The sequence below is a fragment of the Perissodus microlepis genome, chromosome 6, assembly GCF_051167445.1.
Source record: "Perissodus microlepis isolate ML-2025 ecotype Zambia chromosome 6, ASM5116744v1, whole genome shotgun sequence".
Lineage (NCBI taxonomy): Eukaryota > Metazoa > Chordata > Actinopteri > Cichliformes > Cichlidae > Perissodus > Perissodus microlepis.
In genome coordinates this window covers 3,026,296-3,045,190 of record NC_140466.1, presented here as the reverse complement: position 1 = coordinate 3,045,190, position 18,895 = coordinate 3,026,296, and the positions used below count along the sequence as shown (strand labels likewise).

The following is an 18,895-nucleotide window of genomic DNA, read 5'->3' as shown; positions in this document are numbered from 1 at the left end:
TTGATTTTACTTTTTACCAGCATTTATCTGTTTATATTTATCTGCCATTACTATTAACAGGTTTAAATCTCAAATTTCAAGGACCCCAGAATTCATTGGGTGAGGGTGGTTGGTTTATTTGTATTTTATTTTACTGTTGGGTCTAAAACTCTAATTATACTTCTTTATTACATTTTCTGAAACCACGATCTTGCATGCACCATCAGCGCAACATGCACATGCATTTATGCAGCATGGATCACTTGCGAGGGCTTTGTTGGATATTCAAATAAGATAAACGAGTATTCTACACGACTATTTCTAGTGTGGAAATATAGATTTTACTCATGTTTTACCACAGACCCCAAAGCGTTAGCCAAGTCTCGTTATGAAGGGTGTTTTGAAAACCAGATATGAAACCGCACACACATTCCAGACTCTAAAAGGGCATCCATACAGGATGTGACCAGCAGCAGAGACCATGGAAAGTCAACGACATGCAGCAACGACAGGCGTAATAACCGGTTAGTGACGTGTAGTGGGCGGGTCCTGCATTAAACATTTCTCTATTTGAAGGTGAGCCATGAAAATGCCAACCAATGACAGCAGATGATTCTGTTAACTGACATATGACACTAAAGTAAATCAAGTATAGGGTTACCTAGGTTACCTGGAATCACCGCCAGCAACAAAGCGATATGTGATGAGGAAATTGCCTCCTGTGTAAACGCTACTCGATAAGGACCATAATTTACGAAATGATCTTTGTGTTTAATTCAGTACGACCTGAAACTAACACCTGAGGCCAGAAAACATCAGGAAAGTGTCTACTGAGGTCACAAAGGGAGGAAGATGAGGCCCGGTTTCCCACAGACTTCTACAGGACTGAAGTCTTTCTGTGACCACAAGGATCGCCCCCTGGTGGCCTTTCAAAGGAATGCAGAGTTAAGGCAACTCTGTCACTTTACAGATCTGGAAGCTACATCAATCTTCGACATTGTCTATGTTTTTACTAGAATCCAAACTAAATAGTATCCGTAGCTTTAACCCCATCAAAAATATGATTTTCAGACTTCTAAGAAAGCCACTAGGCACGTCCCAGACACCGAATCTCATTCTTTTTCACCGCTGCCTGTTTATAAGTCAGCCACTGCTAGGAGGGAAAAATAGTTAGGCCATTTTGAGCAAACAAATCTAAGATACCGAAACTAAACTATTAACAGAGAGACAGCTCTGAATCCCACCTCTGAAAAGAGCCACTCAGAGTCTCACACGACTCATTACAAACAGAGTGTGTGTGTGTGTGTGTGTGTGTGTGTGTGTGTGTGTGTGTACGTAAATATTTAGCAGCTCTTACTCAGGCGTGCATATCTGTAACGTTAGTGCATGTTTGAACATGCAAGAGTGCAAACTGTCAACGAGAGCACTTCATTGTGCATGTCTGTACATATTTGACTGCATTAAGACTGCGCAATGTGGGAAATTCATGAGTATGAGATGCAGACAGACTTTGTTTAAAATGTAAACACATACTGATCCTGTGTAACTACATGCAGTTAACATCGAATAAAAGAGATACTGAGCCAGTCTGCTGAGACGAACAGACCAGCTGTAGCCCAAATTTGACTTGAGAAACAGCAGGAAAGAGCAGTTTTAGGGAGCTAAGCTATGCTTACTGCTGCTAATTTTAATGGTTCAGCTTGAAAAGCTGCAGTTCCTCCCCACAGACTGTTAAAAAGTCCAACTTTATAGCACAAATAAACATGTTCACAGCAGGTTTCTCTCTTTAAGTAGGACTGCACAGCGTTTTTATCCCTTTTCCTCTATCCACACATGTTCAGAAGACATCCTGCACATTTTTAAAGCCTCTTTTTTTTGTTTGAGATTATTTCCTATAGCTGGTTTTCATGTCACTGTCTACCTGAGCTACAACCAAAGGGGAAAACTGCAGTTCACCACAAGGCCACAAGCTATGCAGATTTTTGTTGAATAGGATGAAAACTATTACAAATAAGAGGAAATGCTGCTACAATTAAGGCCGCAAAACTTCTGAAACTGGCTGAAGGTGATTGTTGGCCATTTTAAAAATACAGACCCACCAGAAAAATTATTTTCAGACAACAAAGCCATCCTAATAACACTTAACAGCAGGTTTAAAGGTCACTTGGACAGAAATAAGGGTGCATGAGAGTTAGAAGACTATAATATAACGCCAAATCAACCTTCTGTTGTGTATTCAAATGAAATAAAGACGACCTTCACATGCTAAGTGCCTCTCAGCTCTATGAATGTGGTGCACACAAACAAACTCTTTGTCCCTGTTTTAGTTTGCTGCAGTCTGCCCACCTGCTCCAAAACACATGTTGGTGTCTTTGGATAGTTTCTTCCTTCATCAGCTGTACGATGGATGATTTTAACTCTTCACCTGGATACTAGAGCCATGATTTGATGGTCCACCCTCTTGTACAATTTTGGTCACTTCTGGCTCCACACAAACAAAATGCTAAAGTTCAAAACAAACCGTCTGCGTGTGTTTCGTTCACTCACCCTGAAGCTATGAGCGCTCTGGACTGAGCCATGGCAATCCTCTGCAATGCCGGTCTGCTCAGGCCGGCTAAGCTTGATCGCTGCGGTAAAGGCGCGTGGCACACTGTCGCTGCGGATGATGCTGACCGCTGCGGCTTCATCACCACCGGTGATGGAGTTGGCACAGGAGAAGGAGGCGTGGTTACGCTGCTGGCAGGGGTGATCAGAGTGGCGGTTGGCACCGAGTCGCTGGCTGAAGATGAGGAATGCTTGGGTGGAACGGACGGAGGGTTCGGGTTGGATGTGGGGGGCTGAGGTGGCGGGAGCGACGGCGGAGGCGGCCTGCTGGAAGACACGGAGATCCCCATGGAGGAGGTGCCAGCGGTGAGGGCGGCGAGAGACTGAGCGAAGAGCTGGGCGTTCACCCTCTGGGAGGCGGTGTTCTTGGAGATGGCGAGGCCGTGCGGCAGCGTCTGATAGTAGCTGGAGTTGGCGTTCTGCTGCTGTCCCCGTCCCAGGGTGGCTGATTTCGATGGACTTAGCGATTTAGAGGGGGGTGGCGCTGAGTTCTTGGGTCGCTGCATGGTTAAAGATCGTCTTCCCAGAGTCTGTATCCCTCCTCCTCCTCCTGTACTGGCCTTCACACTGAGGACCAGCATGCACTGCTGGCAAGAACAAGGCTGGCCTAGTGCTGTGGCTGGCAATCCTCCATTAGGGTAGACAGAGCTTCCGACCCCCATGCTGGCTCCTGACACCCCAACGCCCAGCAAGGCCCCAGTCAGGCCTCCGCTCGCGCCAACACCTCCTCCTTTAGGTACAGGGAGCGGACCGGACACTATGGGGTAAGCCATGTCAGCACGCCGCTGGATCCTCCGACACCTCTGGCTCTGTCTGTTTACCTGCAGGAAGACAGAAAAATGAATTTTCAGAAATAAAGAAATAAAGATCGCATCCTGCAAGAAAGGTTCAGGGTGCACATGAACAAACCTGCGTCATGTTCTGAAAATCAATGAGGTAGCAGAAGCCGAGTGGTGTCAGGTCGAGGCAGGGCTGCTGACGACTGTGGGCGCTCTCGATGGCGATGGCCACCTCCATGTCATACGGCGTCCATGTGCCTGCGTCGTTTTCCCACTCCCACTGCCAACCTTGACCCGGGGCTGAGGCTGGATCATAAAAACTCCTCCGTACCGGACGGATGGTTCCTAAAAGACACAAACAAAACTTTGGGTCAATTTCAGCCTCTTTGTCCTGAGGACAGCTAAGTAAAGATGCCACGCAGAGATGCAGAGTTTAAATGTGCACGTAAGAATCTCTGTTTGATCCAGGAGATGCAAATCCCTTTGGATCAGGAAGGTCAAATCTGTGCTACCTGCTGTGATGATCACTTGTGGGTAAAGAAGCAACCAAAAGCAAAACAAAGCTAGAGGAATTATGAGATCACAGATCTCAGGCCTCCTAGGCGAGGCATGTCCGAGTGAGGGCAGACCAGGACACACTGGATTAATAATGTCTCTCAGCTGGAGCAGGAAAACCTTGGTGACCCACCAGAAGAACTGGAGTATGGTGGTCTGGGTGAGGGAGGCAAAGGTTAAAATATCAATACTACAGTCTAAATATCAGGTGTGTGGCTACATGTTGGTGACCTTTTCCTGGATTCTGGCTCCACTGACAGGTGAGTCATGACTGGTAATGGGCGTGGGTGGCATGTTGAACCTCACCTCGTCAATTAACATCACATTTAGGAGGTCAATTGAAATGAATGAGAACACGTATGCAAGCTCGTAAATGTAAAAAGACAGAAAACAAAAACATGTCTGTGGGTGAGAAATGCTCGGATAAGTGAGAGAAAAATAAATGGATGAGGTTACTAAGTTCATATGAAATATTAGATTTTTATAAATGTCTTTGCAAAAATTAAAAAAACCAAAACCCTCAAAGCCAACAGAGCCGGTCACTTGTCGTAGATTTACTTTGCTTCACTTCTGGCCGTGCTGCTCCTGTGCTGGTGTTTCATGGTGGGCGACTAATAGGGGCGGAGTTTCTAATACAAGTAACACAAACACAATTATACAGGGAGTGCAGAATTATTAGGCAAGTTGCATTTTTGAGGAATAATTTTATTATTGAACAACAACCATGTTCTCAATGAACCCAAAAAACTCATTAATAGCAAAGCTGAATGTTTTTGGAAGTAGTTTTTAGTTTGTTTTTAGTTTTAGCTCTTTTAGGGGGATATCTGTGTGTGCAGGTGACTATTACTGTGCATAATTATTAGGCAACTTAACAAAAAACAAATATATACCCATTTCAATTATTTATTTTTACCAGTGAAACCAATATAACATCTCCACATTCACAAATATACATTTCTGACATTCAAAAACAAAACAAAAACAAATCAGCGACCAATATAGCCACCTTTCTTTGCAAGGACACTCAAAAGCCTGCCATCCATGGATTCTGTCAGTGTTTTGATCTGTTCACCATCAACATTGCGTGCAGCAGCAACCACAGCCTCCCAGACACTGTTCAGAGAGGTGTACTGTTTTCCCTCCTTGTAAATCTCACATTTGATGATGGACCACAGGTTCTCAATGGGGTCCAGATCAGGTGAACAAGGAGGCCATGTCATTAGTTTTTCTTCTTTTATACCCTTTCTTGCCAGCCACGCTGTGGAGTACTTGGACGCGTGTGATGGAGCATTGTCCTGCATGAAAATCATGTTTTTCCTGAAGGATGCAGACTTCTTCCTGTACCACTGCTTGAAGAAGGTGTCTTCCAGAAACTGGCAGTAGGACTGGGAGTTGAGCTTGACTCCATCCTCAACCCGAAAAGGCCCCACAAGCTCATCTTTGATGATACCAGCCCAAACCAGTACTCCACCTCCACCTTGCTGGCGTCTGAGTCGGACTGGAGCTCTCTGCCCTTTACCAATCCAGCCACGGGCCCATCCATCTGGCCCATCAAGACTCACTCTCATTTCATCAGTCCATAAAACCTTAGAAAAATCAGTCTTGAGATATTTCTTGGCCCAGTCTTGACGTTTCAGCTTGTGTGTCTTGTTCAGTGGTGGTCATCTTTCAGCCTTTCTTACCTTGGCCATGTCTCTGAGTATTGCACACCTTGTGCTTTTGGGCACTCCAGTGATGTTGCAGCTCTGAAATATGGCCAAACTGGTGGCAAGTGGCATCGTGGCAGCTGCACGCTTGACTTTTCTCAGTTCATGGGCAGTTATTTTGCGCCTTGGTTTTTCCACACGCTTCTTGCGACCCTGTTGACTATTTTGAATGAAACGCTTGATTGTTCGATGATCACGCTTCAGAAGCTTTGCAATTTTGAGACTGCTGCATCCCTCTGCAAGATATCTCACTATTTTTGACTTTTCTGAGCCTGTCAAGTCCTTCTTTTGACCCATTTTGCCAAAGGAAAGGACGTTGCCTAATAATTATGCACACCTGATATAGGGTGTTGATGTCATTAGACCACACCCCTTCTCATTACAGAGATGCACATCACCTAATATGCTTAATTGGTAGTAGGCTTTCGAGCCTATACAGCTTGGAGTAGGACAACATGCATGAAGAGGATGATGTGGACAAAATACTCATTTGCCTAATAATTCTGCACTCCCTGTATGATTTAGTCAATCTCAACAACCACTGGCAATAAATAATCACGCTTTAACATATTTCATATTTGCCTGAGTTAGAAATCTGAAGGTATTTACATCGTAGAAAATCTTAATTTTAATGAACTGCCCTAACTTTTCAACCTCACACGAACTAACGGTCAGCACAGATGGTTGTAAAACACTTAGGAGACTCTGCACATCTCGGAGGAGTAACTGTTGTTGTAAACAGAACAGCACAGCAGACCCAAAACCCAACAAAGAAAGTCATGAAAACTCCAATAAAGATATGAAAAAAGTGAAAAGAGAAGCAGAGAAATTTGCCTCGAGTCTGATCACATGAGCTGAACTAAATCTGTGGGGAGGATTGATTTAGATGTATCCCGATTCCACCCCAAGAGATATGATCTTGTGGCCTGATCGGCCACCCCTAAGTGAATAATAATCTAATTTCCCATTAATAGGCAGCATGCCTGCAGAAAGAGCAGAGACGCTGAGAGGAACTGAAAAGGGCAACAACTGATGGCTCCATGATGCAGCCTCTCGAGCTGCATGCATGATTTTCATTAAAATACTTCGATGAGTTTCCACCACAACAGCTCCACAAAGGGGACGGGAGAGTCCTCTTCTGACAATCACATGCTCGTATTGTTGCGTTTTCAGTTTCAGTCTAACACAGCGCTGACAAACAGTCTGCTAAACAGTCAAAAGATTTTTTTAAATACCACAAGAAATACTGAGAACAGTGTTTCTCTGTCTCCCCGTGGGGCCGAGGGATGGCAGGAGGCTCCCTAAGCCAACCAACCAGAAACTACCACTGTCTCCAGGGGAACGGGCTATTCAGTCAAAGCCAGGGCAAGAGCAGGAGGGCATATGTGTGAGAGGCTGTTATAAAGAGGTTATACTGGCAGAGTGGCATAAGCACACAAACCTAAAAAAACACCAAAGGAGGTGAAGAAACAGAGACAGGGCGAATGATCGAACTGAGATATCAAACTCTGCTTTGTGCCTGGAGATGTACAGGAGTTCACAAGAACATCCTCAGTGTGTGGGAGAGAGGAGAAACGGTGCTTCCCCTCCTCCTCCTCCTCCTTCACACTCTGTTGAATGGACAGCACAGCAGGGAGCACTTGACCTGCTGATTACCATGAGAAACGTAATTTCTCTCTTTCGAACTGCAGAGAGAACAAGTTCATTCAGCCTGAGACAAACGGCAGACTGAGGCCGACCCTCGCCGCTGTCTGTCTGTCCGAGGAGAAGGGCTGTCTGTCCTTCGTGATGTTAGCCCACCGTGACAGCAAAATGTGAAATCTGGCCAGACATTTCCTAAATTTAGAGGCAGAGAGATCCAAAAAGGTCTTAATGTGAGGTATGACCCCGACCAAGATGAGAGCGAGAATTTAAAGTTCAGTCACGACTTGTTGGTGTTTTCTGGTGAGAAGAACCTGCAAAACGCTCAAGCAGCCATTCCTTTGTGGTTAGAGCTGCGTCAAACCCAGAAAACACCAAAAACACATATAATACGAATCCTTTAGCAAGTACAGACATAGCTACCGCCGTTAGATCCCCCGCCGCTAATACACTCAAAGTAAACACAGGACAGATCAGGGCTGTTCATTGTCACTGATGCTCAAACCAGATCGCTGATTCAAATCTGATCTCTGATCAAAATATTGGATTAGTGCATACCTACACAGAACACCACACTCTGTACACAAAAGCAGGAGGAGGAGGCATTGTGGGAAAAGGATTCGCTGTACTGCATCTGTGTACTTTGTGTGTAGTTACAGCTTAATCTGTGCTAGACTCCCACTCAGCAGGCCAAGGTCTTATCACAGAGAAGACGAGCTGCCCTTTGTTTCTGAACACAGTATCAACATCTGAAAGATTTCCGTGTGCATACCGATCTTTTTCTGCATATCACACGGCCTTGACAGCTCATTTCGAGATAACTGCGAAAGTCACATGAGCCGTTTTTTGCACTGCGGCCCTAATGTTTCCTGACGTCCGATCTGGGAGCATCTTCATATCCAATGTTATTCATAGAAAACAGGAATATTAATTACGCATTTACAGCGATTATTACTTAAAAAGGTTTAAAAGAAGAACTGTGTACCAACAGCTAACAGTAAACTAGCAACAGCCAAGTTAAAACCTACAGCACATGTTACAGTCTCGGGACACATTGTTATGAATTTTCTTTTAATAAGGTTCCAAATACAGACAGCATCAAATGATTTGTGTAGCTACTTCTTACGGTCAAAACATTGTGCATATTTGTTCCTGAGTAAATCGGTTTGGCTGAGATTAAAGTTATAGTTTTTACACAGCTGAATAAACGTCAAGCAGACAGCTGATCATCAGAAGTGTGAGATGCTCGAGAATATACTCCGGTGTCCCGTTATATTTTAGATAGCAAGGAGTTTAGATAGTACGGAGCCCCGCAGGGGACATGGGAGAAAAAAAAAATTACGACGGACTTTTGCGAGATCTCACAAAAACTTTTGTGAGATCTCGCAAAACAAACTCGGGATCTCGCAAAAGTTTTAGCCGCATTCTTCGGAGGCCGCCAGCTCGAAGCCGACCGGGAGGTCAAGGCACGATGTGCCGGGAAAGCGGTGTTCCTCCCGGCTGTAGTAGGTCTCGACCTCCCGTTAGCTTCGAGCTAGTGGGTGTCAGATCTCCGAAAACGTCGGAGCACTTTTGCAAATATGTGATGTCTTGTAAACCGAGCAGGTATCTGACGTTTACACAACTACATTCACGCCTCAAAATATCTTAAAAGTGTATTTTGTGACCCAGAAAGAGTAATATTACAACTAAGTAGCTGCCGCCATTGTTGGAATTCAACTTTTGCGAGATCTCGCAAAAGTTTTGCGAGATCCCGAGTTTGTTTTGCGAGATCTCGCAAAACTTTTGCGAGATCTCGCAAAAGTCCGTCTTAATTTTTTTTCTCCCATGTCCCCTGCGGGGCTCCGTAAGATAGCAAGGAGAAGAAGCTTCTCAGATGAGAGGTGAAACTTCTTCAAGCAACTTAAAGAAGTCCAGACGCTTTTCTTTGCAAGCTCCTTTGACTACGATGACCTGGATGACTGAGAACCTTCACAGACACAAGGAGTTTATTAAACTTCATCGAAACAATCTGCAAATTTCATTAAAATTTAATAAACTATCATCTTGTCTTTATTTTTAGTTAGCACATACCTTAAACACTTCAAGCTGTAAGCTAATGATAGTTATATAAGAGCAGATGCTGCTGGTGCAAGAAGCTGTACGTTTTACGTCCAATGGATGCACGATCTGATTAGTCGACTAATCGCAAAAATAATCAGTGACTAGTCGACTATCAAAATAATCGTTTGTGGCAGCCCTAGCTACAACTGTGGTTTGCCTCCACCAGTGTGTGAATGTGAGAGTGAATGAATAGTGCAATTTTAAAGTGCTCTGAGTGTCTAGAAAAGCGCTATATAAATGCAATCCATTATTCCTGTTATTGTTACTGGGAAGCTGGCAGGTTAAAGACCAGTTGTTCAATCCAACTGATGCGAACATCCACCTGGTAAGTCAAGGTTGCCTTGGATGCGCAAAAACAGTTAATAGCTTTGTAAATATTCATTAAGCTTGAGAACATCTGACCTTTCCAGGACTTATTTTACTTCGACAGCTGCATGACAACTAAAAACAAACCAGTTCCATAACTCATCAACATCCAGTCGGTGGCCAGCAAACCACTAAGGTTAGACTTTAGTCGCATTACAAAAGATGGACGTAGCTTCCAGATCGGAAAAATTAAGCACTTTATATTTAATGGCCAGCAGGAAACCATAATGTTTTTCAGTGGAAAAAAGGCCCTCAGCTCTGAGCTCAGTTAGCATTTTCAAGTCTTTTTTTATTTTTAATTAAGTTAATTTTGGCCTTTTTACGAGTCACAAAGGAGGACAACGCTTGTTAACTGGAAGTTGTTAGCCAATGAGCTGTTCTTCAGCCTCTCAGTCAGATCCACTCCACACTTCCAGTTTCAAAACACCACGATGGCGACAGTGAAAACGCTCAGCTGGAGCCTTATGGACTTGTTTACATGCTGTCACATACACAAATAACAGTAAGCTAGTATCTGTGGAAACATCAGCCTGGCCAGTCTCTTAATCAGGGTGTAACATATAAAATAATTGTGCAGTACATGACTAAACTGACTGGATATCAGCCATGACATGACTGATCCAGAAAAACCAGTCCAACCCAGTTCTTCTGGCAAAGCCTTTCCAAAACTCTGACATAATCGAGGCAGGTCGCCAGCTATGGCTTCAAGTTAGGTTGCATAAATGTGAAGCTAATCAGCTCCATTCATAGAGGTTGTGTTTAGCATATTTTACATGAGAAAATTAGAATATTGGATATTCAATAAAGAAAGTTAACGTGAGTGGAGAGAATGGGGATTGTTGTAAGGCCAGAATTTTAGAGCTGGCACAACATTTAATATCTGCAACTTCATAAACAAAACACACCTCCCTACAGAGCCTGTACAGAGGAGTCAGTGCTTTCAGCAGCTCCTGCAAACTGAGCACTTATAATGCAGTAAATTTAACCAAACAGCTGGACAGGTGGACTGACATCTGACCTGGACAACACCTGACGTGCTGTCTCAGCGAGCTTCGTCTCCTGTTTCAGCAAATACAGACAGCAGAGAAGTACAAGGCAGACGTGGACCTCCGGCTAAAAATGTAAATCTACATCAGCTGACGAGGAATCTGCTCGGAAGGCACTATAACCACTGGCCATTCCTGTTACGTTACCCCTCTGAGGTCTGAGAGGTCACTGGTGATGACCCGTGAATGACCTGCAGGCACCGTCTCATGCTACCAGTAGTGCCAAGCACACTTACAAACCGGAAAACTAGAGAAAAGTGCAGTCGGGAGAAAGGAGAGAGCAATTATCTGTGGCCTTCACCTGCACATCATTCCGTTTGTGGAGGAAACAGTAATCAAAGAGACCCAAACATCTTAACAGGGATTCAAACTAACAATGTGCAGGTTACTAGTCAGCTGCTTAAACCTCCAGCAGTCATCTTGCCCGTGTTAACCCCAATAGCACAGCAGGCTGGAAAATCCCCCCGTGGGATGCATGTGAGGGAGGAATTCTCCCTGTTTCTCAAATATGAATTTCAGGCCCTCCCTTCATACTGGTTTTCTCAGTCAGTCAGGAGAAACTGGGCGTGGGTGTTTGTGTACTTGTGTGTTTACTGTAGGTATGCTGGGTGTCCTCCATAAAAGGGTCTGATTAAAGCAGTTACAGCTGTAGGAACGAGCATGTGTGTGTCTGTCCGTGTGTCGTATGGGGAAAGCTTCATAGCCACAGTCCCTTGCTCTTATAGTACCACACCTCTCCCAAATCATCCATCTGTCAGAGTCGGATCAGCACGCGGCGCTCAGCTGCTTTCGCTTGTCGCTCACGTTCGAAATCAAGTGAAGCGTGTTTTGGGTGTAGCCGATTCCTGGATTTCTGCTTCGAAGAAAAAGAAAACTGCAACATAATGAGTTGTTAAATGAAGCCAAGAGAATGCACACTGCGTGTGTGTGTGTGCGTGCGTGTGTGTGCGTGTGTGTGTGTGTGCGTGTGTGTGTGTGGTGGAGACCCAACAGCAAAAGTAAATAAGGAAAACGTGTGAATATTACAGAGCTCAGGGAGCACAAAGAGGCCTGAAGCAGGTGGAGAAAGAAACTGGCCATCTGGTCTTTATTGTTCTCTCTCTCTGTCTTTACCACTGACCCCTCCCTGCATTCAAGCACGCACACGCACATACACACACACACACACACACACACACATCATTGCAGACTGACCAGCAGGCACACACATGTTAGGGTCGGGTCACTTCTCGTCCATGTGAGAAAGTCTGGGATGAGCCGACACTTCCTCTTCACACTTCTCGTATCAGCCACACTTTAATAATCTGCTTAGAAAGCTTGAACCTGTCTCACAGACTCCATGTGTCACTCTTTACCTACATGATTATTACAGCGTACGTGATTTTTCTTTGGTCCCAAATTCCTCTGTGCAGGAAAACTCTGAACGTGTACATTTCCTTAATGATCTGTATTTATTGTGTTTCCAGAAAACATCCAAGTGATCCTAAATTCTACTTTTTACGGGGTTTTGAGCAGTAAAATAGATTTTTATGTGTATTCAGGACCAAGCATTATAAATAGAAACCTTTTTTGCATTTATTTTTGCTCTTAAGCTCTCAGTTTGTTTTGTATTACAAATCAAGCGCACCACATCACATTACAGCTCTGTGATTTTTGCCCCTGTAAACTCATTTACGATTTAGTGGAGCCTGAGCGAAGATGAGATCTGTGTAAAATAAGTCAAACTCACAGAGTTTCTGTAGGTGAAGCTGTGGAAGGATTTTAACTGTTTTTGGTTCTTTGTTTACGAACTGTTTGGAAGTCGTTCTGCTACCTTCAGAACAATCAGTTCATCGAACACGAGCACCCAAAATGATTACCTTGGATGCTGTGTGCATTTTTTGGTAGTGTATGTGAAAATAAAACAGCTTCCTTCGAGCCGGAATTGAACCAGCGACCTAAGGATCTCTGCTGTTTCCACCTACAGTCCTCCGCTCTACCAACTGAGCTATCGAAGGCGACGCACAACCTCTCTTCTGATATAAATGACTGTTACAGTCAAAACACTCACTAGCATCTTAAAATGTTTCTTAGTTCCGTTTACTGCATAATAAAAGTGCACATTTCAAGAAGATGAATAATTGGGTTAAATAATAAATATGACAGCATTAATTAAAACCCCGTGACTGTGACCCGCTGCCATAAACATAAACTACAACTGTAAACAACACTGACTCTTCTCACCAGATACCATCCTTAGACTCGGCGTTTGTCTTTCAGCCCAAATGCTTCAGCGCTGTGTGTGAGAAAAAACAACATCATTGAAGCCGAACTCAAACCAGCAACCTAAAGATCTCTGCTGTTTGCAGCTACAAGGCTTTCACGCTACCAACTGAGCCTGAAGCTGAACCAGTCAGCTGGAGGAAGTCGTGACATTTCAAACACCTTGCGAGTCACAGAAAACCCTGGAGACACAGGCGTCCTTCCTTATCAGCTTTATAAATGACAGAAAGCTGACAGGCCCTGGGTCACTGACAGAATTTAAATACATCACACTGGGTCACTGAAACCACAGCGGGCATTTTTCACTGCTGTCTATACAGCAACAGTTTACCAGTAATTAAAATCCTTAGATGCTGCTGTGACTTGAAATCATGAAAACCCAAAGGCAGTCGGGTTGGGTCATTGGTGAAACAAGCAGTGTGAAATATATGTATGTTTTCTGTTCTGTAGGCTTTGATTATATTGTAAATTTACACTTCCAATGATTATTTTGTGATTTTCTTCACTGAACTCAAACAGACTGAGAGAAGTGAGGTTTGCTGCTTCAAAAGGCATCATTTCAAGTGTTTTTGGACAAAATATTTAAAAAATCCACATCTGCAAACCAGATGTTCAGATTTAGTTTGAAACAGACTCTTGAAAGTAACAAATAACTTTCTAAACTGGATTTTTTTAATCGTTTACAATAAATACAGCCAGTTTAAGCAGCTAAGATTGGACAAACACACGTGGCTCGTTCTTACACTGTGGATTACGGTCGGCCGCCAAGTGCCCCTCGAATGAGCCCATCCCCCAGGCCTGGCTGCACGGTATCCCCGGTTCAGCTGAGGTTTCCTCACTCCTTGTTCTCATCATCATAGGAGTCCTTTGAATCATACATTGGCTAGCCCATCAACCCAGGACCAAACTGAATTGGGAGACCAGCATGCCTCCCAGATGAGGTATTTCAGGCATGTCCAACTAGGACATGACCACAGGGCAGACCGAGGACATGCTGGAGAGATCGCACCTCTCGACTGACTTATGAACACCTCGGTGTCCTTCCAGAGGAGCCGGAGAGGAGGTATGAGGCATGCGCTTGACTGGCTTGACCCAGGTAAGTGTGAGAAAATAAACTGAGACATGAGATGTTTTTTTAACATCCTTTGGAGTATCTGTCATAGATAAAGGAAACAGTGTGATAACCACAAACAGAAACATTAACTAAAAGTTTTCCCATATAAAATCTAAACCTTATTTTAGTCCGTAAAACAGCTCAGTCACTCGAGGGTTGAAATGATGCAGTATGTTACATGTGGGAAGGTTTTATTCTGTGTTCAAATGTACATATTTCTAATTCTATGAAAGCCAGATAAACCAGAATGGATGAAATCACATTCGCTGGCAGCGGTGTAAAGACTATGTGCTCGCTATTCTTAGTTCTTAAAGTCTGGCACATTTTGCTTGGACTAAATCTAAATAAGGACTCCTCAGCAGAGCTTAGCAAGCATCTAGCATACAGCGCGATGCACATCCAGTATCATCCTGGGCTCCCCCTGCTCCCCCAGACCCTCTTAAATCAGATGTGCACCGAAACATTGTGACATCATCCTTTTTAACTTTCCTCCACCCGTTAAAAGGACGACGAAGATTTCTTCCCCATCTTTCAAATGTGACGTGTCCCAGTTTGAACCCAACCTGAACCCGGCCAGAAGCAAATGAGCCGAAACTACTGCAATTTTAACAACTTCTCGAAAAATATTCCTCGACCTCGTAGCTCCACTTCTCCATTCATCATCCTCAAATGGCCCCCCGAGCGCCCTCGAGCAGGGCTCAGGGCTGGCGAGACTGATGAACACCACCGGAGTCTTTATGACGACAGGGATGGAAAAATTCAAATTGACACACTTGGAAAGGTTGCACCGAGACCGGATTGTGGCACATTCCCACAGCAATAAAACCGAAACGAGACAAAAAGAGGAAGCGGTTGAGAGGATGATAAGACAAACCTGCTTCATGCGCTTTATTTCATCTCGACTTTTGTCATCGCTTTCACACTTTCTGTTCTTGTTTCTTGTTTTGTTCATTACTTCGTTCTGATTTCTCACCCTCCTGCTGTCTGATGCCGTCACTTTTTCTTCTTTCATCCTTCTTTGCTTTCTCTTTTTCCAGCCAAACTGCAAACTTGCGCCAGCTTTTGTAATCTTAACACTGAGATTAGGGCGACTACCTAAGCTGAATAAATAAAATGAGCTCCTGAACATTAAAGTAGACCCCATTATGTTCATTCCCTGCTTCTTATTTTTATTCTTGGACTCGCTTGAGTTTGCATTATTCACACTTCATAATAATCCTTTATGTCGCACTGAGATTTGGTTCTCACTGAACTGGACCCCTGTTTTCTTTCCGTCTACATGCGCCAAACAAAAGAAGTGTGCAGCTACCAACAGTACAGCTCTTTAATCTTCAGCCTCTCGTCATGGTCAGATGGATACTGGTCTGCTGGGTGTAGTTCAGTAGAAAGAAAACAGTTCCTACATGCAACGAGATTCACGGTTTCTGGACAGCGACGTTGTTTTTTCAGGGGGGAAATTCACAGCACTACAGGACAGAGGAGAATTCAAATTTAGGGGTGAACTCACACTTTAAGGCTAAAAAACTCCCCGAGAAGCAGCAGGGACATAAATATTTACTGATGCCTTCACATGCTTTCCTATATGTGTGTGCACAGGCGGTGAGTGATGCCCCCCCAGGAGGCCTCCCAGTAACAGTAACTCGACACGCAGAGTTTCACAACAACAACTGAGAGAGAAAAGCTGAGCTCTGACCCTTCCAGCTTCTTCATCTCACTTTCCCTGGACTTCCTTCTGCACAGAAAACAAGCTGACACTCTGCAGGACACTAACTCAGCTTTCTTCGGTCTGCTTCTCGAGGATTAGTGAGCTTTAAACGCGGCGGTGTTGCACAACTGGAACAGCAGTTTCAAGTCAGACATTTTTATGCAACAGCCTTTGCAAACATATGCTAATGCACTGACGGGACGGGGTAAAAAAATGGTTTTAACACTGACTCAGGGCACTCCTGTCACATTGCTGTGTTTGTGTTTTACTATGAAGGTTACGTTTCTCACCTGTCACATGTGTTTTCACTTTCTGCTTTTGTTTCCTTCCCTCCTTTGTCTGTCCACCCTCATTAGTTTCACCTGTGGTTGATTTCCTGCGGTTTTAAGAGATAATAAAAAGTCTGCCTGTTTCTCCTGAATAGCATCAGTAAGAAATCGGGATTCCTGGAAGCTGCTTGATTTCTGCTATTATCTTATTGGCTGCAAGCAATTAAAAAATGATAAATGCTGTGATGCCGATGTCCTGTTGCCTGACACAGTCGGAATTTTTTCAGCTCTTTAGCTCTTTTTCACGTTTACTGAGCAGAGCATTTAAAATTCACACAGGTTCATAAAGTGCTTTTTGTCTGCAGCAGCGGTCTTGTTTTCAGCCTGATTTATGTGTTTAACTACGGAGCCCTGCAAGGGACTTCTGCGAGAGAAGGTTTTGAGAGATCTCGCAAAATAGGCCGCATCATTCACAGGGTGCATCTGAAGGCCGATGACTTCACAGCCAGGCGACGAAGGCTGTCTCAATTTGAAGGCTGCTTCAAATGCATCCTTCATTTCCCCGAATTTGATTGATGGGTGGGTGTATCCTTTGTGGTCCAACCTATCCAAGAATTCATAGCGCGGCCCAGCCAATTCCAGTTTCCAACATTGGCGGCAGCTAGTTAGTTTTAATATTACTCTTTCTGGGTTACAGAAAGTGTAACTAACTTCAAATATCTGCTCGGTTTATCAAGACATCACATATTTGCAAAAGTCTTCGGAGACGTCTGTTACCCACCTGCTCGAAGCTGACCGGGAGTTCGAGGCCCACTAGAGCCAGAGGGAACACCGCACTCTGGGCACATCGTGCCTCGACCACCCGGTCAGCATTGAGCTGGCGGGCTCGGAAGGATGCGGCCTATTTTGCAAGATCTCGCAAAAGTTCATCTTTATTTTTTTTTCTCCAATGTCCCTTGCAGGGCTCCGTATTTAACCTCTTCACACTTCTTTCACTCGATAGTTTTATCTTCCTTTGTAAATTTAGCCACTCTGCAGTCCTGTCAGTGGGCTGTTTGTGATACGCGTATGACGCCGGCTCATATCTAGATTCTGGGTAGATTTATTGATTTGATAACCTTTGTATTTGGAACTTTCTTCATCTGTGGGCCTGAATGGAAACTCCAACTGTTATCTTTTTAGATAACAATACATTTACAGCGATGATGTTCATTCTCTTAAAGATATTTACTATCATACCAAAGAGAGACGACACGTCCAGGCATGTGATTTAAAGAAGTCACTTTTTCATCTCCTGACAATATCATGATCTTTCAGCGCTCTCCATCGTTTCTTATTCCACTAATATTCCTCATCACTGTTTAACTTTCAGCTGAGCTCTCCACTCTTTTTTTTCCACACCCACCCACTTTGTCCTCTTCTCTCTCTCTCCCTCTCTTCATGTCTTTGTCTCACCTTGAAAGAGTCCCGTCCCTCGAGTGTTGGGTTCAGATTCAATTTTCAGCTTCAGAGAGTGTGAGAGAGAAAAGCATACAAAGAGGGCAAGAGGTCGAGAAGAGAGACAGATCAGGTGAACCAGAGGAAGCAGAACATAAAGCGGAGAGTTTGAGACAAAGGAAGAGACCCAGTTTCCATTTGGGAATGGCGTATAGGTAAAAACTGAATATGAAGAGGCGGTGCTAACTCTTTGCCCGATCCTTCGTGTTGGTTTTGAATTTTTAAGAAAATCTGAGATGGTTAAGAAGCTTTTACCTTAGAAAGGTGATACCAAAATACTGTGTTCAGAGCTTGTTCCACTACCTTTACAAGGCTTAAAAATGTCAAACGAGACATTTAGTCTTTGGTAATCCTTCTGCTGCAGATTCTCAGAAACACTGAAGCGTAGTAGCCTGAACATTAGAAGCAGAGTCTGCAGACTGTGGGCTTGATAGATAAAACCCAAACATATCAAACAACAAGACCCTTTAAACAAACATCTCGACTCTTGCATGGAGGTTTCACCAGTGCGTGCAAACCCATTGTTTATTTCCTGCCAACTGGTTTGTTGTGCGTGCAGACAGAGTCAGTGTTGATGTTTGCTGCCACTCCCTCTCCCCCCATCCTCCGCTCTTTGTTGTCACCACCAATCTACCCCCAAACCTCCGTCTCTGGGGAATCCACCCCCGACCCGCCTTCTACTGTGACCCTAACGCCCCGGGGCTTTGTGGGGGTCTGGGAATGTGCCTCCTTCAGCAGGACCAGCTGGAGCGAGAGCAGCAACAAGCTGCAGGGGCAACAAAAAAACACAAGATGCCCTCGAAGTCTGAAAAAAACAGAAGCCGCACAAAGAAAGCGATGACGAGCCGCTCTTTTAAAGCCCAGTAAAATAAGGACATTTACTTCACTCTGTTGAAAACATCTCATAAAAACGTGTTTACTTTATTTCAACAACCACACCCTCATCTCGGTTATGCAATCAGAGAAGCTCAAATGTGCTGGGTACAAAGATTTTCTGCTAAGTCAGGCCTCTCTTAAACCACATGAACACTAATTAGTGACTAATTTTTAAAAAATGTTTACACACAAGCGTAAAATACGATTGGCCAACCAATTTACTGAATGGCAATCACTTTGTCCATATTGTGAAACTAGCCCTGGCCATCTTCATCTTGTTTCTTTTTCCTAACAGCAGGGTCACCAGGTCGTCCAGCATCATCCAGCTGCCTCTCCACTCAGCCTCTCGTCCCACAGTCTTGTTCTGCTTCACATGCTACTGTAGTACACATA

General features: G+C 44.1%; 1 protein-coding gene and 1 non-coding gene across 3 annotated transcripts in view; both read right to left on the bottom strand.

The window, feature by feature from the left end:
- Nucleotides 1-18,895, bottom strand: part of LOC146384804 (E3 ubiquitin-protein ligase DTX4-like) — a 42,816-nt gene that overhangs the window by 13,477 nt on the left and 10,444 nt on the right. For both annotated transcript variants that reach the window (XM_084930176.1, XM_084930177.1), the window contains exons 3-4: nucleotides 3,493-3,707; nucleotides 2,527-3,404 (exon numbers count right to left, since the gene is read on the bottom strand). In XM_084930176.1, coding sequence (XP_084786302.1) covers nucleotides 2,527-3,404; nucleotides 3,493-3,707 — 1,093 coding nt within the window. The remainder of the gene's footprint in view (nucleotides 1-2,526; nucleotides 3,405-3,492; nucleotides 3,708-18,895) is intronic.
- trnay-gua (transfer RNA tyrosine (anticodon GUA)) lies at nucleotides 12,689-12,776 on the bottom strand. Its single transcript is given in 2 exon segments — nucleotides 12,689-12,724; nucleotides 12,740-12,776. It is a non-coding gene; the product is annotated as a tRNA-Tyr (tRNA).